We start from the raw sequence: 25,091 nt of genomic DNA, 5'->3' as shown, positions 1-25,091 counted from the left end.
GGTGTAGATTGACGGGCTCTTAAACAAGCCCTCATAATAAATCTTGAACTGATTGACAAATTCACTTGTGAAATGGATTGCTGTGAACTGTGTGTCAATGATTGACTTATGATCAATAATATGGTAGTAAACAATACATTGTATTCTAAAGCTGCTTTTTGTATCGTTTTATACATTTTTAACTCTTCTGCCACAAGAATGTAATGCATTTTAATTATCAGAATATTTTTTATTTTATATATTATTTTATAATCAAATACAGGGACAAATATTACCCCTTGATAAAAAAAAAATTAAAGTTAATTTCTGACACTGCTAACAAACCCCCAGTGAAAGCCAAATATGTGCTCATACTCCAATTTTCCAGACACGGCGGGATTGTAAAACAAGTCTGATGACATGGTCTTTAGGAAACGTAAGTAAAAATAATAATATATAATAAAAATCTTGAGATTCACAGTATTGCTTAATTTTATATCGCCAGCCAAATCATTGTCAATATTACATATATCACCTCGTCCTATTACACCGCTATCAGAGAAATGGACATTTTCTCTACATTTGATTTCAACCGTTTGAACAGATGTGCATTCTGTTAGTAATAGTTATAGCAGAATAGAGATGCACCGATGTATCGTCCAGCAATATATTTTGGCCAGTTATTGACCAAATTAAATCTATCAGCAAATCAGTTATAATCATGAAAATGCTGATATATGATAAACGGATGGTTTAATTATCAATGCACTTTGTAAAAACCCATTCAAATGCACAATCCAGAAATTATAGCCAAAAAATGTAGAAGCATTTTGAACATTTTTAAAGCATAATTCCTGATCACAACCATGATCTGATGGGGAAATTATTTAACTGGCAAAATATCGGTATTTAGCATATTGTTTTTGTTCAGATCGGTATTGGCCAAAAAAAATTATATTTGTGCATCCCTAGTACAGAAGTCACTGGGTGTTTTTTTCAAAGTCGCCCTTCCAACCATTGGCTTCATCAACAAAGCCTTGCATTGCAGACATGCTATTGTCTGTAGACTGCTTTGGATTAGATCAGTTCATCACTTGAAGGTCTATTGAGAGCTAATCACATTTGAAATATTATTTTTGCTGTGACGTTAAATCCGACTGTAAATATTCACCATGAAATGCTTCAAATGGATGTTTATCACGGTCTTTATTTTTTCTTATGTTCTGTTATTCACAGCAACTTTTCAACTGCCAGTTGCTCCACCGATTAAGTGTACCGGACAACGATCTTACGGTGCTGCCGCCGGGCATCGCAAACCTCATCAACCTCAAGGAGCTGGATGTCAGCAAGAATAGTAAGCAAATCGGCACTTTCATCAGCTCTTCCTTTATCCTCATTAGAGGCCTGTTACACTGTCAGTCCACCCATAACACAGCCATACTTCTGTCTATACACACACTCACTTACGCTTTATCCACTGTAATACAATTCATCACTGCAAGATCGAACGTGTTTGATTTCAGTTTATACAGCAACACATGCAGCATTCACTCTAGGCTGTTTACCATTGCATCCTGAGTATTAAAGGAATAGTTCACCCGTCTTCATTTACTCACCCCCATGTCAGTGCAAACCTTTGTGACTTTCTTTCTTATGCCGAATACAAGAGGTATTTTAAAGATGGTGATTTTCATACAGTAACAACTGATAGTCATAAAAGTAGTTAATGCGACTCATGCATCATAATCCAAGTCTTCTGAAGTGATACGATCACTTTGTTTGACGAAAACACTTAAATTAAGTAATTATTCACTCAAATCAAATCAAACTCGATTTGGCCCAGTACACTTGAGTTTAATAGACCTTTGTAGCCCATTTGAGAGCTTTGGCGGAGGGTGACACAAGTACTTAATTTATAGAGCAGTTGAGTAGTCAAAATGACTAAAATGGCCATCTCTACCTGCTATGGTTTGTAAAGAGCCATAGTTATTCTGCCACATGTATATTTACTTTGTCACTGTTTTGGAAAATGAAATGCCTTCTAACAGATATCAGGAAAGCTTTGGTTTACTGTAAACTGATAGCAATCTGGAATTGATGTTAATATAAACAGTTTAATTCATCCTCAAACATGAGTGATGACCACAACACTCAATAGAATAGCAGTGAACACACACTCAATCCCAGTCTGATCACTCTATCGTTCCACTTATGTGTTGCAGCATCTGATAATTTAATGACAGACGTTGACAAGCTCAGACTTACACAGGAAGTCGTCACATTCTGCTAGAAATAGTGATGACAGTACACCCAGAGCTGTCTGCACCTGCATAAAAATACACAGTGTGTGTGTTGGCATTGCGGATGGAAATATATTTATTTGGCACAGATTTATTTGGCATCCTAAAATGAAAAGAAACATATAAGAAATTACATTTTAAATAAAGGGAAAAATACTCTTCATACATTTATTTCTTTAAATTGGCATGAAGTATCACACATGCTACCATGATGTATAAATACTTAAAAATATGAAATGTTACTCTTTTATGCTTTTTAATTATATTTCAAATTAATAATATATTATAATATTACAATTAAATAATATTATTATTGTCTTTATTCACATTATAGTTATGAGAATGAGATATTTTTATTTAATAAAAAAAAAAATTGCATTCTGGTTATGAGATTCGAGGGAAAATATGCTTAATTGTCATGAAAATAAAGTTAACATGCAGAACTATTTTAATGACCCAAAAATAGGCTTCAATTTCTTAAAGCAGAATATAATATCTCTTTTATTTTTGTTGATTTTGGGCTAAAATATGACCTCGACATATTTCAACAGGTATCGTTAGGTTCACCATAATACCCCTTTGCTAAATAATCACAATATTAGATTTAACCAGATTTGAAACCTTTAATCAAATCAAAGCAGGTACAGTCATTTCCAAAATAACTGACCATGTTGGCATTGCTTAGGTAACATTTTACATCACAAAGCATTTCCAATAAAGTCTAAATGGCAGGAGTAATTTCATTTAAGATATTTTTAGATCATCTAAATCCAATGAGCATTGAAAGTAACTGGTATCTGTCAGGCCATAATTTCTGCTGCAATCTAATTTACCTCACGGAATAACCATAAAACATTCGCAACATATCCTGTTCCCTCATGCTGCAATCATGGTGCATAAGTAAAACGGACAAGAATTTAGTTAAGGATAACATCATAATACAAGTAGATAAGATCAAGTGTATTCATGCCAATTCTATTCACAACATTAAGGTAAGTAAACAGAACTGCTCATAATGTCTCATAACACACTCACTATGATGCTGGGAACTTTTTATTAAAATCAGAATCAATATGTAAATAAGTTAACGTTCAGTTGTTAGCTTTCATTACCTTGGAGCAAATGTAGGTGTCCTTGGTTATGTTATACATGTTCATTTAGGAATGAGTGCTGACACAGTTTAATCCATAACCCGCTCTTCTCGAGATTTATTTAAAGATTTAAAAACAAAGAAAGAAAAAAACACTGCGTGTATCCTGTCTGGGCACCTCATCACTATTTGCAATTATCCCAGCATCAACGTTTTATACATTTTTCTATGAAATTCAGCTTAAAACTTCTCAAAAACACATTACTCCCATAAGATACTTGTTGGAAAAAAGCAAGAGCTAGTCAGATTAATGGCAGGACAGCAACAGTTGCTAAGGTAGGATTGGTCAGAAACACTTTTTAAAGGTGAGTCTTAGCGAAGTATGAACATTAACTGAAGCTCCTGACCACTATTTGCATGATTTTATACATTACTCTGCTGCCACATGATTGGCTGATTCAAGGACAGGTTATGACTTGCAAAGGCCCTGGGCCAAATATCTCCAAGGGCTCCAAAAGTTGTTGGGGGGCATTTCTATTGTTGATGGAGTGAGGGGGATCGGCAAACTGGATCGCGCAACCTTACAGCCCAGGGTCCTCCTGGGCTGTCAAGTTCCCCTGGTAGTCAAGGGCACCTGGGCACTGGCCCCGTTAGCCCGATCGGTAATCCATCCCTGGGCTGATTAGATAATCGCATGAATAAGTAGGTGTACAGATCTTCCTACTAAAGTGGTATGTGAGTGTATTATGTTGCCTATATATATATATATATATATATATTTTATATATGTTTATTGTTTACTTGCACAATTTTTAATATTTACAAGTATTTACAATGATATGTAGAACACATGCTAAATTGGTACTGTCTCTTTAAGACTGTCGGCCTCAGCCATTGGGCACATATAACGATAGAATACATGCAAGTTCTTAATCCCTTCCATGTGTGAATAGAAATAAATGTGTGAATTAAATGTTTCTTTTTTAGTGATTTTAATCAACAACTGACTTTTAAGAACAGAAAGAGTATTAAAATAGACATTATTCAATGACATATTGATTCGTGAATCTCATCTTTGGACACACAGAACGAGTGAACAATCATTTAAGCAGGCTAACCATAATACAGGACCAAGTGATCTTTTTCCCATGATCAGTGCATCCGTATTGTGCTAAGCCTTTATTTTCTTTTTTGTGTGTCCCTCTATAGACAATTTTGGCGCTTGCACAGGGTGCATTTGCAGGTTTACATTTTTTACTTTCATTGCTATGGGTGTTTGTTTTAGCTCAGTGTTTAGCCCGTGACTAAGTGCTCCTAAGTGTAGTGACAAAACAAAGGTGATGTAAAATAAACTCTCGAGCACAATCTTCCTGCAGCCGCTGTGCAGGGTCACCGTGAGCGGATGTAGTCTCTACTGTGAACACAGTTCATTGCAAGTGTGTGTGGACAAACTTACTACTAGGAGACAAATTGATACAAATCCATGTGTAAAGTAATTTAATTTTTTTATTTTTTTATTCTAAAATTGCAAAAAGTTTTCTTTTAGTTTAAATTAGTCTAAAATAATTATAGCAGCATTTATAAAAACAGCACTTTATAGCAAAGTAAATGTGTATGTGTGCAGTAGGGTTAGTGCAGGCTCACCTGTGGTTACTCTGCTCACAGTTCTAGTTTGCATGTGAATGCATTGGACGGAGGAAATCTTAACATAACTTTAATGTCACACTCCAGCTCTTGGGTTTGTAGGACAGGAAATATACAGTCTAGCTCTAATGCTGTGCTTATGTTAGCTTGTGATGTTTCTAAAAACATTGTTAGGTGAGATTTTTCTTTGGTGGGTGATTCTGAGAAAGACCTAGCTTGATATGCTTATTAATTTTGTGCATCACGCTTGAATGTGAAAAATTAGTTTGGTGCGAGTGACACCTTAACTTATGAACTAATATAGGACCATCACCAACTCCATGATGCATGTAACCTCATATGCAAAATTTTTTAAAGGTACTTATATACCTTTGTAGTATCACAAACCATAGTAGTGCGCAATATGTCGAATGCGTTTGTATTCGCTTGCTAACAGAAAAGTATACTTTGGAAGGTAATGCTGTCGGCCGGGTGCGATCCGATCCAGAACGCAGAAAAACTAAGTATACCCAGGTCTTAAAGCCCAGGTAGGGGTTGTTCAAACAGATGGAGCACAACATAATTGAACAGAATGCGAAGAACTCGAGACATGCATTGAGAAACGCTGAAAAGAGAGCAAGACACAACAGCCAAAGACCTCAATCTAAGGGGCTGTTCACATCAAACACTTTTGCAACCAGCCAGTTGACCATTTGTTTTTCTATGTAAACTTGCTCTAGACGAACGTCTTTGATTGTTTCACCGGGTTTTGTTTGTTTATTCAGCGTCTCGTCCAGGAGCGCTGTTTATTTTAGATGCCGTGTCAAGAACTTCTTTAACCTTTAAAGTGAATTTCGAGACAACTGCTTTCTGTTAAACCGTATTATTTCCACTACATCTAGCCTTTTTTAGCTAACAAATTTGAGCGGCCTGAAGTCATTGTTAGTGCCTGGCACACATCATAAATAAGAATGCACAGTTTAAGATTTCGAATGTGCACTTTTTTCTTAAATTCAACAAATAATGCTCATACCATTAATCTTACGGCTTTGTTTAGACATACACTCACTGACCACTTTATTAGGAACTCCTACTTATTCATGTGATTAGCTAATCAGCCAATCGTGTGGCAGCAGTGCAGTGCATAATTTCATGCAGATATGGGTCAGGAGCTTCAGGTAATGTTCACATCAACCCCCAAAATGGGGAAAAAATGTGACCTCAGTGATTTCGCTCGTGGCATGATTGTTGGTGCCAGACTGGCTGGTTTGATTATTTCTGTAACTGCTGATCTCCTGGGATTTTCACGCACAACAATTTCTAGACTGTATAGAGAATGGTGCTAAAAACAAAAAACATTCATTGAGGGGCAGTTCTGTGGACTGAAAGCCTTGTTGATGATAGAGATCTATGTAGAATGGCCATATTGGTTCGGGCTGACAAAGAGGCTACAGTAACTCAGATAACCACTCTCTACAATTGTAGTGAGACGAATAGCATCTCAGAATGCTGAACAAGTCGAATCTTGAGAGGGATGGACTATAACAGCAGAAGACCACATTGGGCACTTTATTAGGACCATAGTGTTCCTAATAATGTGCTCGGTGAGTGTAGTATAAAAACTGAGCTTTTCCAGTAACTTCTAATTCTGGGAAATTGCCAGAGCTGATTTTCCAGTATTTCCCAATGGGTCCTGTTCACACATGACCTCTAAAGGGAACAATGGTTTTAATTTGCCAGAAAAGGCTGTATGTGTGAAAGCGACTATTGTATGCATAGGTCAAAGGCATTCACACCACACAGTCAACGTTTCGCCTTTTACAAGCACTTTCTGTTTCAAGTCAGCTACTGTCATTGCAGTGCAATAGTTTCCAGGGAATCTTGTTGAACAAGTTTGATAAACATGTTTATAGCTAGATACCTGAATGATAACACACCCTTACATACGAAGGCATTTTACCGCGTTGGTTCAGCAAGAACGCATGTCAATAATTTACCACAGGGATGCGCACTTGCAATGCGTTGGCCATGTGTACTTGTGTGTTACACACTTGAATATTTTTTCTGGCCCACCAGTTAAGGAAATATTTTTGTGTTTGTTTGATATTTTCAGGCATCCAGGAGTTTCCTGAAAATATCAAGAACTGTAAAGTCCTGACGATCGTAGAAGCGAGTGTGAACCCTATATCCAAGTAAGTACATTCTAAATTAGAAGTAGACTGTGTGTGCACGCGCACCACCAGTGTTGTAATGTATCTTCTTTGTGTCTCAACAGGCTTCCAGATGGTTTCACGCAACTCCTTAGTCTGACACAGCTCTACCTGAATGATGCCTTCCTCGAGTTCCTACCGGCCAGCTTCGGCAGGTCAGACCCACACACACAAGTTTACAAACTGGTAAAACCCAGTCATATTGAGAACAATATAATCTAAGCTCATATTTCAGTTCAGACAGCATCTAGATACAGTACCGGGTGAAGTATTGGACTATATGAACACGCAATTCAAAACAAACACAACTTATTGTTTTTCCAAGCACAAGTCAAACAGGTTTAACATTCATCCATCAAGCTTGTAGAACCCATGAAATCTTTCCTGGAGCTCTTGTGATAAGAATGCTCAGTGCATTCCCATGAAAATGCATGCAGTGTATAAATGCACACAGAGCTTGAAATACAGTTTCATCAAGAGGACACGCAACGTTAAGCTTGTGTCATCAAGCCAGAAGGTCACGTCAGGACAAATGCTGAATCACAATTTGCATAGTACTACTACTCCACACTTAAATGTATGCACTTTGTTGGTGTTGGGAAAGTACATTCTTAGTATGTAGTACACGCAGGTAATATTCTACCATACTGCTATACTACCAAATTATACGATTGTGGTTGTGTGGATTTGTATTTCGAAAAATGATCAGACATATGGGCAATCAGGCACCTTTTTGAAATCCTGTTTTAACACACTAAACTAAAATGAAACGTACAGCCCATTTTCAAATTTCAAATAATTTCGGATTTTTTTTCTCTCTCTTTTCATTAGACTAACCAAACTGCAGATCCTGGAGCTGCGGGAGAACCAGTTAAAGATGTTGCCAAAGTAAGTGGTACACTGGGATTGGTTTGAATTATTAAAAATAATACAGCGGTGATATGTGCTTCTGTAGCTATTCCGATAACCACATTATATAATACAGACAAACCTCTCTCTCTGTGGCATCATATTGTTCAGTCTTACATAAGAGGCAACCAAGTGACTGGTTTTGTAATTGTTTCTGGCTCTGGATCCAATATTGCGTCATCTCAGGGCCCGCTTGTTTGCTTTTACATGTGGGAGATGGCTTGGACAGCGGAGCGATCTCCGTAGCGTCCACTCCTCAGTCCTGCATCAGACCAGCCAATCATGTGTTTGTTGTAAAGATTCCACATGAGCTTTGTTTAGTATTAGGTAAACAGAATTATAGTAGCTCATTACATCACTAAGGGGTGAATTCACTAAACAATTGCGGCACATTTGCATGTGGTATTTAAGTGCAAAAACATGCGTCTTATTCGCTAACCAGCCACGATCTAGTTTGAGGAGGCGCAGCTGTGTCATGAGTATTAACTCATTGTCATTCCTTTCCATGCAAATACAACCCTCATTCTTAGTGATTGTCTTTAAAGTTGTACTATGCAGAATTTTGGGCTCTCTAGCGACATAGAGGAAAAAATTTTGTCAGTTGTGTTTTGTCACTACTTTTCCACTTAGATGAATCTCATGGTTTGAGGTTACCTGGACTACAATTTTGTGTTGATACGACAAAGCAATCAAAAGTTAAGCAGTACAAAAGTAATTTATCCTAGTGTCCAAAGCCCCTCAAAATGAAAAAAACAAACAAACATAATAATTGCACATAAGAACTAATTATACAATTACTTAAGTTTTGCTCTCTCTCCAAAGCATGCCGGCATGAGGAACAAGATCTCATTCAGTTCCATTCTGTTTCATATGAGCTATCCGTGTCATTTACTTGGTGTCATCTCCTGGAGGCCAAATGTAATTAGAGTGAACAATCCTCTCTGCCCATATTTGGATGACTTCCACCTCGGGTTGCAGCGATCTGAATCCTTATACCCAGATAGCACATTATGTACTGTGTACAAATTGGGCTTTGTGTGGATTAACTAATGATTAATGCATCAGATTGCATTGTGTGTGGGCTAGTTTTATAGATAATCGTCTCCTCTAAGTAAAATTATATTCTGTTTATTTCTCGTGAAATTATAAGGGAAAACGCTGTATATATGCAACGCCTGTTTACATGTAACATATATATCAAAGACAAATATTATTACTCGCTATGTTTTTCTCTACTATACTATACAGGCATCACTATACTACAGCTCATACTTGGAAAATGTTTTATATTATTTTATTTTTCATAAAGTGTTCCCATCAATGTTTTAAATACATTCTCTTCTCTCAATAAGAACAGTATAAAGTAACACAAGCAAGGCCTCTGTTCTGGATCAGCAAGTATACCATGAAGACGTAAATGCTCTATGATCAAAGACAGATAGACCGCTGGCTCTCAAATGCACCATTATTTCAATTTCCCTCTGTATCTTTATTGCTGTCATTTCAGTCTTGTGCTGTTTCAGCAGTCTGTTCAGTGTTCAGATGTTCATTGTGTGGTTTGATCTCATGATGTGTGTGCCTGTAATACTAATGAGCTTTGGATTACTCAGCACTCTGGAAGTCAATGCATTGGTTGTTGCCATGCTTCAACTCACCCAGCCCTCCCTCCAAACCCTGGGCTCCCGATTAATGATCCCCTCATTCCAGTGTTGCAAAGTAACTAACTAAAGGCCAAAGTACTTCAGTTTTACAGAGAAAGAAATGTTCACTTCAATATACATTTGTTACTAAATTCCATGTGGCGCTAATCATTTTGGCATTCATTCCTTCCAGTTGGATTTTAGATACAATATGCATATTTGGCTGGTGTTAATCTGTGTCCATGTTAGTGGTGGTTTAAACCTCACCCTAAAGCAAACCTACCTAATTGTTTTTTGTTAGTTCAGGGTTGGACACGGATATTGAGACAGATATGTCTAAGTTGTGAGAAATATGGAACAGGAGGGCGTTCCTGAAGAAATAGTATTGAGAAGATATATGCACAGAGACAAAGAAATAAAGCCAGTCAAAACCATGTCCAATTCAAATAAATGACACAATGGCAGTTTAAAGTTAGGCTTTTATGGGTTTTATTTTGTGTTTGTTAACATTAAGGCCATCTAATTAAACATTTTGCACATATAGATATTTAAAATGTAAAGTGTAAAAATGGACCAGGAATATTGATGACTTCGTCTTGCTCTTAGGGGCGTTTAAATTTGTGTCCAAATAAAAATGTATGAATTAATGAGTAAAAGACAAATAAAAATTCTATAAAAATTGTTCATAACAAATCCATGTACAAAGAGTCAGATCATTTTCTGAAAATAACAATCATTAATACAAAAATAAAGAAAATAATTTCGACTTCACCCCTGTCCTCTGTCTACTACTATCAGTGTATGTTTCAGAAGAGCACAACCAGTCAATTTTTTGCAGATTTAAGAAGATTAAGTCAAAGTAGTATGCATGACTGCAGTGCCAAGAAAAAGTATGTGAACCCTTTGGAATTACCTGGTTTTCTGCATGAATTGGTCATAAAATGTGATTTCATCTTCATCACAAGTATAGACAAATGTAATGTGCTTAAGCTAATAACACACAAACAATTATAATCTTTCATGTCATTGTTGAACACATCCCATTAAGCATTCACAGTGCTGTGGAAAGTAAGTGAACTCTTGGATTTAATAACTGGTCGATCCTCCTTTGGCAGAAGTAACCTTAACCAAGCATTTCCGGTAGCTGCGGATTAGACCTGCAAAAACGTTCAGAAGGAATATTGGATCATTCTTCCTTATAGAACGGCTTCATCTCAGCCAAATTCTCTTGAGGTCATTCTGCAGCATCTCTGTTGAGTTAGGGTCTGGGCTCCGACTGGGCTACTCCAAAAAGTGGATTTTCTTTCTTTCTTTCTTTCTTTCTTTTTTTTTAAGCCGTTCTGTAGTGTATTTACTTCAATGTGAAAATGAGCTTCATTTTCCCAGTAGCATTGTGGATGGTCAATGTTGTCTTTGGCAAACTTCAGGTATGCAGCAATGTATTTGTTGGGAAGCAGTGGCTTCCTTCGTGGTGTCCTGCCATGGACACCATGGCTGTTTAATGTTTTCCGTATAGTAGACTCATGAACAGAGAGCTTAACCATTTTTAAAGATTTCTTCATCTTTTACCTCAGTGAGCATTCTGCGGTGTGCCCTTTGAATCATCTTGGCTGGACAGCCACTTCTAGTGAGAGTAGCCACAGTACTAAATCATCTCCATTTATTGACTATTTGTCTAACTATGGACAGATGAATATCTGTCAAAACTCTTTGACATACATTTTTAGCTCTTTCCAGCTTTATGCAAAGTAACAATGCTTGATCGTAGGTCTTCTGAGATCTCTTTCAAAATGTTTGAGTGCATTTTATTAGTCAGAATAGCTCAAACCCACACCTTTAATATAATCTTTCATTAATTAGATGCCAGGTTTGCCAACTCCTGACCCCAATTAGCTTTTGTTAACATAATTTGTGTGTTATTAGTTAAAACAGATTTTGTTTGTTCATTATTGTTACTTAGATGAAGATTAAACCAGACTTTAAGACAAATTAATGTAATGCAGTTAATTCCAAAGGGTTCACATACTTTTTCTTGCCACTGTCTGTGATTTTTTTTTTATTTTTTATTTTTTTTTTTTTTATTTGCATTTTGATTTTCAAATATAAGTTCCCATTTACTTTGAAAGTTTATTTAGAATTCAGATTAGTCACTAAAACTTGTAATCTTGGCCTTTAGGTATAAATGTGACTTAGTACGAGTTATTTTTATAAAGTGATATATTGGCTTTGGCTTTATGTAAAACTGGGATTTTAAGTCTAATGGTGTTTTTAATAACTACCCATTCAATAAAGGTTTTTGTCTGTCTTTTACTTGCCTCTGGGGAGACATTGATTGCACTTTTCAAAAAGAAAAGTCTGCACCCTACAAGCCGTTTGTCTGCTGTTCAATCAGTCCCAAAAAAAAAAATTATCACCCACATATATGTTTATGTGCACCGCGTATTTGTGCTTAATCCATGTTAATAGTGTTAGTAATGTGTGTGTGTTTGCAGGAGCATGCATAAGCTCATGCAGCTGGAGCGCTTGGATCTGGGGAGTAATGAGTTCACTGAAGTGGTGAGTAGCACCTGCCTCTCTTTCAGGTGTCACATGTATTACTGCAGCATTTTCCTGTGCTGCATTTACCTTCCAGATGTCAATGCAGCCAGGTTTCAGATTTATGGACAGTGTTAGAAGATGCGCTCATTAAAGCTTTTTATATTTGATCGCACCTAATATGCATCTGTCTGCTCTAATTTTATTCATTGAGAGCAGTGGCAGAGAATGTGAGATTGAGATTTTCCATCTTCCTGTCTAGCCTGAAGTACTGGAGCAGCTTACTGGAATCAGAGAGCTGTGGATGGATTGTAACAAACTGACGTTTTTACCTGGGGTGAGTTTTGCACTCTTTTTTTTGTGCTGCAAAGCTACATACTACATCAAAAAATGGAGTAAAGACAACATGACAGATGTCCTAAACATGACTCCCAGTGAAAATCTAGAACCAAAATATTCCATCAGGAACATGGAGCATCTCTCTCAACTGCCAGCTCCTTTTAAATGGGTCATAATTAAAGCATTAGTTTGCTGCTGTGAGCAAACTTACTGTAATTGCGAACCTTAACGGCTGGATTTGGATTAGGATTTTTCAGTACATCCTCTTGAACTAGGCTTTAAACTATCTGCTACAAGTGTCCTCCAAATGGCCTGGATATCAGGGCAGCACCGTGACCTCCTTTCCACTCTGACCAGAGAGACCAGCTTACTCCATCCACGTCATGTCCTTGAGCAAGGCCAAACTGCTATATGTTTCTCAATTTGCAGAATTCAATTTCTCTTTTGTTATTAACGCATTTGATTAAGCTTCTTATAGTGTACCCACGAGAGCGGTTCATCCTCGTGGTGAATAATCGACAAAAGTACCACGCTTTATCTTACTCTTACTTGTTCACGATCCTTCCTTTCATTGTTTTTCTAATTTAATTATGGAAGTAAAATGGGTTGTGAGTGTCTTTTCATGTTGACTTTAAGACTTCAGCAGAGGTCTTGGAGATCATACATGCTCCAGACACATTGAGCCATGGCTCATCGAAAACGAATACGCAGTTTTCAAGTGAATCTGGAATAATGTGGAAGTAACCCTAGATGGATTTCTTAGTGCTGACAGACTTGTGTTCTCAGAGGCCAGCAGTGTTGTTATCATATACTTAAACTAAGATGAAAGCTATTTATTTAAAAGCATTTTCGTAAACTTAAAATAATTATTTATTTTTTTAAGAGCATTTCGAAAGGTGTATTTAGCAGGTTTTGCCAATTGGAAGGTCAAAGTTGTTTACTGAAAACTTTCTTCCACTATTAGTGAGACTTGAGTACATTTTAAAGCGCTGGTCCTTGCCTCCTTTATCTCCTGCAGGCCGTTTCAACTCAGTCTAAACGACTATCTTACCCAAATTCTCGTACCTGTTCCAATCCATTCCATCATTTTTCCCCAAGTCTTATTTCCGTATCCTTATTTCTTTCATATGAGGTAATAAGCCCGCCCGGCTTCGAAGGAGTCCTATGTAACATCCCAAAAACTTTCAGGCTCTGCCTGACTTCCAGTGTTACTATTGGGCCCCAAGTACTGCATCCGATACTACATTGTTATTTGAAGACCCAAGGGCGAATGCTCCATCGTGGCTTTCTATTGAGTCAGCCTCCTGTAAACCATCTTCATTGACCGCCCTTGTGCCTACCCCTCTTCCCTCCGCATATGTCATATATACTTTAAAGATTTGGACTCAAATGAGGAAACAATCTGGATGGCAATCTTTTTCATTCCGGTCTCCTATCTACCCTAATCATTTGTTTAAACTGTCCACAACAGACAAGCCTTTCTGGTCTGGTGAAACCTTGGTGTCAAAGATTTTAATGATCTATATGACAAGGGACATTTTTCCTCTTTTCAGGAGCTCTGCGAGAAGTTTAAGTTGCCGGAAAAGAATCTCTTTAGTTATTTACAAGTTTGCAACCATAAAATCCCTCCTCATTTCCCATTTCAACCCCATATCTGGTATTTATAGTAAACTCATTTCTCTCCAATTCCTTTCGTTTCACACCACTAGGGTCTGATGGAAGGAGGACCAGGGGTATGACATTTCTAAAGACCGCTGGGAAGATATATTATATGGGTACATGGGGTCATCTGTATGTGCAAGGCATGGTTGGCTACAATGTAAAGTAGTACTAAAACTGTCTAAATATTTCACTAATATAGTCTAGATGATGCTTGTGACCAGTGTAAATATACCCCAGCAACCCATGCACATATCTTCTGGTCCTGTAGTAAGCTATGCCGGTCTTCGATATTTGACACAAATTCCTGGTTTTCTCAGTCAAACAGTTTCCTAAAGTGTCCTATAGTCCTGTTAAGGACTCCTACTCCTTAACTAAGGTTCAAGCTGATTATGTTGCCTTTTTAACTCTTATAGCAAGACGTTTAAAACTGCTTAATTGGAAGGACCCCAGACCACCTACATTCAGACTTTGGGTTCAGGATGTGCTTTATTTTCTTAAATTAGAAAAATCAGGTACTCTCTAAGAGGCTCCTCCTAAGAAATACAACACAGCGTGGGGTCCTTTTCTGGTCTACGAATATAGGATTCCATTTACTTTCACCTAAGCTCATTTTAGCTCTATTTTTTTTTCTCTCCCCAAATTGGAATGCCCAATTCCCACTATGCTCCAAGTCCTCGTGGTGGTGTAGTGACTCGCCTCAATCTGGGTGGCGGAGGATGAATCTCAGTTGCCTCTGCATCTGAGACGTCAATCTTATCACGTGGCTTGTTGAGTGCGTTACCGCGGAGACATAGCGTGTATGGAGGCTTCATGCTATTCTCTACGGTAGCCATGCACAACTCACCACATGCCCCACGGAGAGCGAGAACCACACATTATAGGGACCACAAGGAGGTTAACACATGTGACTCTGCCCTCCCTAGCAACCGGGCCAATTTGGTTGCTTTAGAGGCCTGGCTGGAGTCACTCAGCACACCATAGATTCAAACTCGTGACTCCAGGGGTAGCTCATGTTAACTCTTAATGGCCATATAGATGGTGCATTAGTCGGTGTAATTTTTAGCAGGACAAACACAAAAAATTTATATTTGCATTTCTGTTTTGTTTGTTGCTTTTTATTACTCGAATTTAAACAGAAACTAAAATACATACAAATTCAATAGAAATGAGTCCATGAAATTAAACACCAATATTTGCTGTAAGTAAATTTGAAAATAGCATACAATAAAAAATGTCTTTGGAAAAGCAAAACTATAATATCCCTGGAATGGAGTGGGAGAAGGATGGAGTGTGTTTAAAGCGAGAGTTCCTGCCAACAGTCTGCCTTCAAGCATGAGAGATGGATTGAGCCAGTTCACGCTTTCAGTCCTTTATCTTGACCTCTTTCTCAACTGCATCACTCCATCTCTTTCATTCCTCCTCATCAGTATTCACTCCCTCACCAGTCCTTTATTCCTTCATAAAGGACTGCAAAAGACAATTCACGCTGAGTGCTATATTACAGGGATTGTTCGCCCAAAAATTAAAATTCTGTCATCATTTACTCACCTTGATGTTCATTATCCATACCCATAGGACATTCATTCTTCTGTGGAACACGAATGGAGCTGCTCTTTTTATTGCCAGGACAGCAGACCAGGGACTGTTAAGCTTCTCAATACTGTCTATATATATATATTGTATATGTTTGTGCAGATGATCGGGACACTGAAGCAGCTCTGCTACTTGGACGTGTCCAAAAACAGCATTGAGATGGTTGATGAGCAGATATCAGGCTGTGAAAATCTACAGGATCTGCTGCTGTCCAACAATGCGTTGACACAACTGCCAGGTTCTATAGGTAAAACAAACACACTGTTGGCTAAGGCGAGCATCACTATTGGTATTACTCGTACTTTTGAACAAACCTCTAAGTCCAAGTACTAAACTTCTGTGTTTAACTCGTCCTGCACCATTTGTTCTACAGACATAAATTATTTTAGCCTTTTGGATGATAAAATGGGGGAAAATCCCTTGATTTACTCTTTCCTGTATATACAGCGAGTGCTTTGGCAGTCTCAACTCTAATCTGCTTTATAACAAATGAGCAGGTTAGATGTGTAAACGAACAGGAGGATTATGGGTAGAAGCAGTAATACAATGTCATTACCAAATGAATGACCCAGTCGGGCAGCCGTTAATGAGCAGGCATGTCAAAGTGGCCAAGCCGCACGCCCTTTAACACGAGGCTCGCTGTGGTACAATATCCCCTCCAATTCAGTTCTTAATGAAATCCATTTGAGAGCTCTGAGAAAGGTTTTTCTAGCCACAAAGGTACTTGATATTAGCAAAATGTTGCTAAGATTACATCTATAATTGCAAGAGGTTTTCGATGGATATATGAGTGTTCAGTCCGTTAGTCAATTTCATCTAATACATTCTTACTTAATTTGCCTAATGTTTGGCACGCTCATATAGTTTAGAATGAAGTGGATATGGAGAGACCATCTCCAATATAAATGGCTAGTTACTGTCTGCATCAGTATAATTTGCCATGCGATACAATATCTCTCTCTCTCTCTCTCTCTCTCTCTCTCTCTCTCTCTCTCTCTCTCTCTCTCTCTTTCTTTACAGGTTCACTAAAGAGACTCACTACTCTGAAGGTGGATGATAACCAGCTCATGTACCTGCCTGACACAATTGGCGGGTGAGTGTGCACCGCTTTAAATAGCTCTCTGATAAACTGCATTTAAATCTTGGTTAATCATTGGATTTGCACTTTTTGTCATGTTTCTGTGCTGATTGTAAGATAAGATAGATTCTCTTCAAGCAACTCTAAATATCTTATATGTTGCTTCTCAAGTATATGTATCTTGTTTTAGACTATTTTAAATGGAAAACAAGACAAAAACACTTGATGGCAATAGGATTTTTGCAGTGAATTTTTTGACTGAATTAAACTTAATTAAAAGTGTTTTGTCCCTTTAATTCAGTGAATGGCATTTAGATGTATATTTAAAACATGATTCTTTATTCTTAATAAGCACATTTAATTCAACCTTTTAAGTCGGGACACAAGCAGAATAATCGGTTAAGAGCGAATGATTAATCGTTGCAATAATCGCTGAACAGTCAAATAATCGTTCTAATTGAAGTGGAGTCTAATTAATACTTCGATTAATCGATTATCAAAATAATAATTCGTTGCAGCCCTATTTTTATTTGTAATATTGTAATATAATTGCTGTTGATTTTTTTTTTTATTGTAGGAGTGCACATTTTATTTCCCTTATCTGTCTGAATGAGCGGCTGGAAGCAGTGAAGCGCAAACATTTCAAAATAAGAGTCCCCGGTGTATTTCAGCTGTTTAAGTTAAAGGTTCCCCGTTATGAATCAGATCTTATTTATTTATTTTTTTATAATTGTATTTTATTTTATTATTTTTGCTTGGTTATTGGTATATGTGTTGCACCATAAACTGCATCTGGAATTTAATTCAATTTGGACTCTTGTAGACTAATATAGGTTAACAATTTTTAAGAACTATTGGCAGATTAATTGGCTTTCTTTCAAAACATTATTGAATCGGCACAATCCAATATTGGTCGACCTCTGATTTGTATTTATTTATATAATGGTACATAAACCAATTTTAATGTGATATATATGTGGAAAACATGTCTTGAGTATTTTTTACTTGCATATAGCCATCCTGTTTTACTGATAAGCAATGTTAAGGCCATGTTGAATGTGTGCCCCTGCCTGTTGAAGGAAGAGTCTCTGATACTTTAGTATGGGGATACAAATTTTATTTGTTCAGGTCAAGTCTTAAATTTGATTTTAAAAACTCTGCAACAACCCTGAAAAAAGAAACACTTTGAAAAATATGTTTGAAACCTTTTTTTTTTATTATTAAGTTATGTACACACTCAAGTATTCAGAGGGCAAGTAAATTATTTTAATACTTTTTACTGGATGGTAACACCACTTGACATTATTAAAGTTTACATGTGTTTTAATATATCAAGAACCAATACATTACGATGTATAATGACATCATTGGATCGTGATTAATGTGCCCTTCAAGTTGAGTTGGTGAACGATCAAGCAAAGTTGGACTTACAATTGAAAACTCTGAATTCTAGATGACGCACTGAGTTGCTGAGATTGGGCCGTGTCGAAAGGAAAGATGATGGAAACTAATGATTTAGCAAAAATATTTCAACTTTTGTACTTTATTTTTATAATATTAATTTGTTATATATGGCAGTCAACCATTGACTCACCTTTCGTGGCTTGTTTCGGCAAATTTATTAATAATTTGTTAGATACCATGCATTTTTAAATCATATAAGTCGTGAATAAGTGATGCAAGTGTTTTCTTTACTGGTACAACAGAAAAAGAGCTTTTGCTGTCATTCATTGTGTATTTCTTCCGTATTTTGTTTCCCACTTGAATGCGTGACATGTTTTTGTAATGAATGCCCGTCTTGGAGGTACAAGCTTCCTAGGTCCACTTGAAGGCAGCATAAAACGACACAAATCAGAAGTATCCGACATCCCACTTCTGAAGTGATAATTATGAGTATGTCGTGTTCAAGTGCTTTGTTGTCAGAAAGAACAGGAAACACGGACGATGCCAGGTTCGTTCATAGATATTTCTTGAGGATCTTTTGTTTTGACAGCATAATACATATTACTCAGCTTGCGGATGATAATGGAATTTTGGTCAATTATACGGTGTATAATGTACAACATGCATACAGTTTTTGCTTATATACATAAATGAATATTACCAAAATGGTAAACGCTAACAATTAGCTGTATTTAGAAAAATGAATCTAACCTGTAATTTACTACAGAAACCGTACTCTCCTCTGCCATGTTGAAAGTTTACAACTCCTCTCATTTCGGAAACTCTGGTATCAAAATTATCTCTTGAGTTTCCCAGTTATAATTACAACTTGAGTGTTCATTCATGTGTAACTTCTGAGTGGGGAAACTCATATTTTCAATAATTCTGACAGCACGTGAAGGCAGCCATAGACGCACATTTTGTCTGTTTTAGACATGTTTCTTCATTAAAGCTACACTATGTAACTTTTGGCCCTCTAGCAGTTAAAAAATTAAACCGCACGTGTCTTGCGGAAGAACACTGTTTTGGTTGTGGTTCGGCTATGAATACAGGACATCTTATCAAAGCGGATGGACAAAGAATGAATGAAAGGAAGAAAGGAAAAGATGGATAACTGAAAACATGTGATCTGAGGAGATAAGTGGCATATCTTATGCTGTTGTTTTGACTTACTGGAAACATTGATGTTTTGAAATAAATTACATTACAAAAGTTAGGCAACATTTGTTAACATTAGACATAATGATTGCTGGTCTGATATGGTCAAACATTGTAAAGTTTTTTTATAACTGCAGGATATTCTGGTCAAATAGACCACAGTAGAAAATAATTTATAGATTGTCATTGTTACCAACCAGTGGTCAACATCATTTCAAGACTCACATGTCCTTGGCAAGCCTCGACTAAAGGATTTATTTATATAAATGATTGCCGTTATAAAGAAAAATACAATAATATTGAAAAGTTCAGCACTGATTACAGTATAATTATTGTTTTGCATTGTGTTGTGTGATTACACAACTATACATAAACATATCAATAAAATATCTTACCTGTTGAGTAAGAAAAAAATCCATCTCTGGGTTGCTTTTAAATCCTTTCAGATCACTGAGTTGTCGCCACCTCTGAAAAGCCAAGCCATTGTTGATTTGGGTTTTATTACGGACTCTGTCACTCTCCCTTTTTGCTTGTAGACTCTGCTCTGTTCGGGGTTTCTTTGTTTTTACAACCGGTGATTCCCCGGAGGTTTGCCTTTTTGAATGAACCATGGTGTAATTTTTCTCGTACATTGTGACAACAAACTTCACGCTACTCCCAAACCATACACGCGCTACTATAGCCAGATTGTATTTTCTCTGTGTACGGATATGATGTGACACGCACGGGTGAATGACGATTGTGTGCAATTTCCTGTGAAAGCCATCCCGACAGCTCTAAAATATTAATCATTATTATAGGTAAAGACATGGCTTGGAAGATGGATATTTGTTGCACTCTCTCATTAACAATAATTTGTTATTTAAAAAAATAAAAATAAAAATTCATAGTGTAGCTTTAAATAAACTGTAAGAAATCATATCAATGCACATATGAATAAAACATATTGAGACAAATAATATAAAGTATTGATGCAACATTTTTAGAAACAAACTTGATATGTGATTTTATCGGCACAGCCCTATTATGAAATTTTTTTTCTTTCAAAATGTAATGGAAGTGAATGGGGTCAGTCTTTTACCTTAAAAATACACACTGATTTAACAATATAGACAGACGATGTAGAAAATGTATGTGTTAACATGATTTTGTGATAACATACCTTTTCTGTGTAAAGTTATAGCCAATATTACAACTTTGTTACCATGACGACGTAACAGCGGTAAACCTTGTAACCTGGTGTAACAATTAACGATGGCTTGACAAACACAGACATTTAATAACACTTTTTTCAGTGTGCAAAGAAACACTGATAATCAACATTATCCCACAAATGCTGTCGATTGAGCTTAACTTGTATTGAACCCGGAATATTCCTTTAAGTAAGCAGAGAAAAAAGTCCTTGTCTGATGAAGTCAGAAGCGCTCAACTGCAGGTTTTGAAACAGGTTTGTGAATGAGGGAAAGTACTCGTCCATATGGGCTAAGAGGGAGAGGGATTGCTTTACAATTGTGTGTGCGTGCAAGAAAAAGAAACTGTCTGTGTTATTCATCAAAAAAAGAACACAACAGTTGTAGCTTATTCCTGCCACCTCTTAAGCAATCAGATGTACGTTTTGCCTGTCAGACGAAACAAATCCCACTGGAGGGACCAGAATATCATAAAATGAAATTTGGTTTTGTACACCATAGAAATAATCAGTATTATTGAATCATATGTGTTGGTCTTTCTCTCTAGTCTCACATCTCTGGACGAGCTGGACTGCAGTTTCAATGAGATCGAGGCGCTGCCGTCCTCCGTCGGTCAGTGTTTCAACCTACGAACGTTTGCTGCCGACCACAACCTGCTCGCTCAGATGCCTCCAGAGGTCAGTGCAGCTTCTAGCACCAGCACAATTAGTTTTCCTCAGGGAAATATTCAGCAGGAAATAATATGGAATTTAGATTTTAAAAGTCAACAAGCAATGAAGGGAAGAGAGCATGAATAAACACTTGTTGGTTTTTCATTTATTCAGATCTATATTGTCATTACATATGTCAATTAAATTGATAGCATAATCAAGTTCGATCAAATGCATATTCTGTAGGACGATGTTAAATTCATAATGCCCAGACTGTATCAAGGTATGTGATAATTGGAACAAATAAAAAAAAAAAACTATAATGTCAATATACAGTGCATGTTTATTGTGTATATACTAGAGCTGTCAGAATTAACACGATAATTAATTAATGAACGTTTTTTTACTTAATCACGATTAATGCATTTGCCATTAAATAAAGCATAAACACTTGTTGGAAGGGTGGAAACTTTGTAATGTGTCTACCTGAGTCATTACACTGACGTACACTTCACAGCACACACACAACAGTACTTTCCTGTCAGTGATGAAGTGATGGGAAAAGGAGCTCTTAAAGTTATTTAATGTACGTAATAAGCACAGATGGGACCTATATAAGGTGCATTTTAATTACCACAGAAGCACAGCAAGTCTTAACTATCACTAAAACACAAAATGAGATGTTTTTGTCTGCAAGAGCTTTGTTGACGCTGGCACTTGACGCTGACATTGACACCCTGACTGGAATCATGAACGCAGCTTCACGATTGCTGTAACAAAGTGGATAGCCACAGTCTGCTGGCTGTTTAATTAATATTGAGGAGGATGAGAGCTTAACAGATTTAATGTCCATTGCAATGAATAATCAACTTATGGGGACTAGTTCTTTCAGTCAGTCAAACTCCCATTTAGACTTTTTGAAAACGTTTAATGTTTCTTGATGATATTTTAGTGCATTTCTATCTTAATACTGTGGAAGGTTTTGCTTTGAATTTTTTGTATATATTATTATATTGTTACATATTATTTAGTTTTCTTTCCTAAGATGGAAATTAATTTTGACAGCAAAAGAAGTATAAACTGATCAGACCCAACATTAAAACCACCTGCCTAATATTGTGTAGGTCCCCCTTGTGCCACCAAAACAATGCCAACCTGCATCTCAGAACAGCATTCAGAGATGATACTGTAGACTTTGTCAGTTTGAACCAGTCTGGCCATTCTCTGCTGACCTCTGTCATCAACAAGGCGTTTCTGTCAGCAGAACTGAAACTCACTGGATGTTTTTTGTTTTTGGCACCATTCTGAGTACATTCTAGAGACTGTTGTGTGTGAAAATAACAGGAGATCAGCAGTTTCAGAAATACTCATTTTAGGGTCATTTGTATGTATTAAAAGATAATTCATCCTCTTCTTTATTTATTATTGCACATGTTTAATGCAACCTCTTAATTTCAAGCACAAGCTGAACTGTCAGTTAAGAGCTAATGATTAATCATTGCAATAATCGCCAGAATAATCGATTAATCTGTGTGTGTGTGTGTGTGTGTGTGTGTGTGTGTGTGTGTGTGTGTGTGTGTGTGTGTGTGTGTGTGTGTGTGTGTGTGTGTGTGTACGTGTGTGTGTGTGTGTGTGTGTGAGACAGATGGGCTGTTTGAAGAATGTCACTGTGCTCTTCCTGCACTCAAATAAGCTGGAGTATCTGCCGGAGGATATGGGTGACATGCTCAAACTCAAGGTCATCAACCTCAGTGACAACAAGTATGTTCCCTTGTGCCACATACACAGCCAAACATCATACCATACATACACAACCCCTGCAGTGAATATCCCTTACCTGTGAAAAATCACTGTAACACATGGCTTCTTGTGGCTCATTGCTTTCACAATGAGACAGCACCAGAAATATGATAAAAGACACCAATGTTCAGTAAACAGTTACATTTATCATGAATAATAATGGGAATAAAGAATTATTCCGCTAAATAATATAGTTCATTTTCATAGCTGTAGGAGGAGTTGGCAAGCAGCACAGCACTTTAATATACAATAGATTATGTGCTCACAAGTGTGGCTCTGAACAAGGCTCATCCAATCAGAATTTAGAGATCGAAACTGTTTGTTTTATGTTCACCTACTGATTAGTAATTTAGCAAATGCATTTATCAAAACTGACTAACAGTAAACTACAGTACAGGTTCAGTCCCCCTGGAGTAAATTGCAGTTTGACAACTGAGGGATTTGAACCTATAACCTCAGTGACTTTCCTTTTAATTATTAATGGTAAAAGGGAAGCATTGCTATTATTGTCGAATGTTAAAGAACCAAATATTTCTTAAACATGCATTAACTAGATTGACAGCATCAAACTTGAAAACATGAATTGTCATGTTAAAGTAATAGTTCACCCTTAATAAAAATTTTGTTATCCAAGATGTGTATGACTTTCTTCTACAGACCACAAATGAAGATTTTTAGAAGAATATCTCAGCTTTGTAGAGCCAAAGAATGCAAGTGAATGGTGACACACTTTGAAGCTCCAAAAATCCATGTCTTCAGAAGCGATCCAATCCATTTTGGGCGAAAACAGACCAAAATGTAACTAAATGTATAAATCTTGACATCTGTGGTCTCCTGGGTGATCACGATTTCAAGCTTGATTACACTTCCAGGTGCCATCTTTCGCTCTGTGCATGCGTCAATCACTAGGAAGTGTAATCCAGCTTGAAATCATGATCGTACAATGATGTTTTTTCTTTGACATTTTGGACTGTTCTCACCAAAAATCTGTTAGATTTCTTCAGAAGACATGGATTAAACCACTAGAGTCATATGGATTACTTTTATGCCACATTTATGATTTTTTGGAGTTCAAAGTTCTGGTCACCATTCACTTGCATTGTATGGACCTATAGAGCTGAAATATTCTTCTAAAAACCTTTGTTTGTGTTCTGCAGAAGAAATAAAGTCATACACATCTGGGATGATATGAGGATGAGTAAATGATGAGAGAATTTTCAATTTTGTTGAACTATCCCTTTAAATCTAAAAACTCCTTAATAGGTGAAGTTTGCCAAGGCAGTCATCACTGTTACTATTAGAATTTTGTACATTCCCTTAATCCTAAGTATTTAACTTTTACTTGTTTAAGTTTTCGGCTCGCTTGTATCACAGCCAACATTTAGTAGGTACTTTCTTGTTTTGTGCATTTCTGATCACCATGAAGCGCTTTTTGAATTTGCATAATATTATATTGAACTTGCCCAGAGACAAGCTGGAGTTTCGTTTAGGAAGGTAAGCTTGCGATTGACACTTTTTTTTGTACCAAACATTTCAAACCTGGTGATCAGAGTGGCAGTACAGCTGGTCCTGTGAGAGCCCTGCAAGATATTACTCTTATATTATTCTGATATAACGTGCCGTGCCAGAAACACTTAACAAATGTGTCCGTGACAGGCTAGAAAATTTAGCACTAAAGCCAAATCCCTGCTAGAACAAATAGAGATTAAAAAACATCCAGTTTGGCTGTGGATTTTATTTATCAGCCTTTAGGACATGCTCAAATTATTGTGACGTCCAATTTCAGTAACCTCATCAGGGATTGAATCATGTTGAATACTGTAACCAATCCTGTGTGCACTTACTCAATTGAAAGTTTTCAATTAATCAAATCACATTATTTATTGTAAAAT

General features: G+C 36.9%; 1 protein-coding gene across 4 annotated transcripts in view; it reads left to right on the top strand.

The window, feature by feature from the left end:
- LOC127636266 (erbin-like) overlaps window positions 1-25,091 on the top strand; it is a 103,337-nt gene that overhangs the window by 55,892 nt on the left and 22,354 nt on the right. For all 4 annotated transcript variants that reach the window (XR_007969565.1, XM_052116714.1, XM_052116712.1 and 1 more), the window contains exons 3-12: window positions 1,216-1,333; window positions 7,106-7,184; window positions 7,268-7,357; window positions 8,034-8,090; window positions 12,244-12,307; window positions 12,549-12,623; window positions 15,983-16,127; window positions 16,901-16,973; window positions 21,297-21,426; window positions 23,045-23,160. Coding sequence is in view for 3 of the 4 variants with exons in the window: in XM_052116714.1 (XP_051972674.1) it covers window positions 1,216-1,333; window positions 7,106-7,184; window positions 7,268-7,357; window positions 8,034-8,090; window positions 12,244-12,307; window positions 12,549-12,623; window positions 15,983-16,127; window positions 16,901-16,973; window positions 21,297-21,426; window positions 23,045-23,160 (947 nt within the window). In the remaining variant the exon portion in view is untranslated. The remainder of the gene's footprint in view (window positions 1-1,215; window positions 1,334-7,105; window positions 7,185-7,267; window positions 7,358-8,033; window positions 8,091-12,243; window positions 12,308-12,548; window positions 12,624-15,982; window positions 16,128-16,900; window positions 16,974-21,296; window positions 21,427-23,044; window positions 23,161-25,091) is intronic.

Source organism: Xyrauchen texanus, chromosome 44 (genome assembly GCF_025860055.1).
Source record: "Xyrauchen texanus isolate HMW12.3.18 chromosome 44, RBS_HiC_50CHRs, whole genome shotgun sequence".
NCBI lineage: Eukaryota > Metazoa > Chordata > Actinopteri > Cypriniformes > Catostomidae > Xyrauchen > Xyrauchen texanus.
This window is presented reverse-complemented; position numbering and strand designations above follow the sequence as displayed.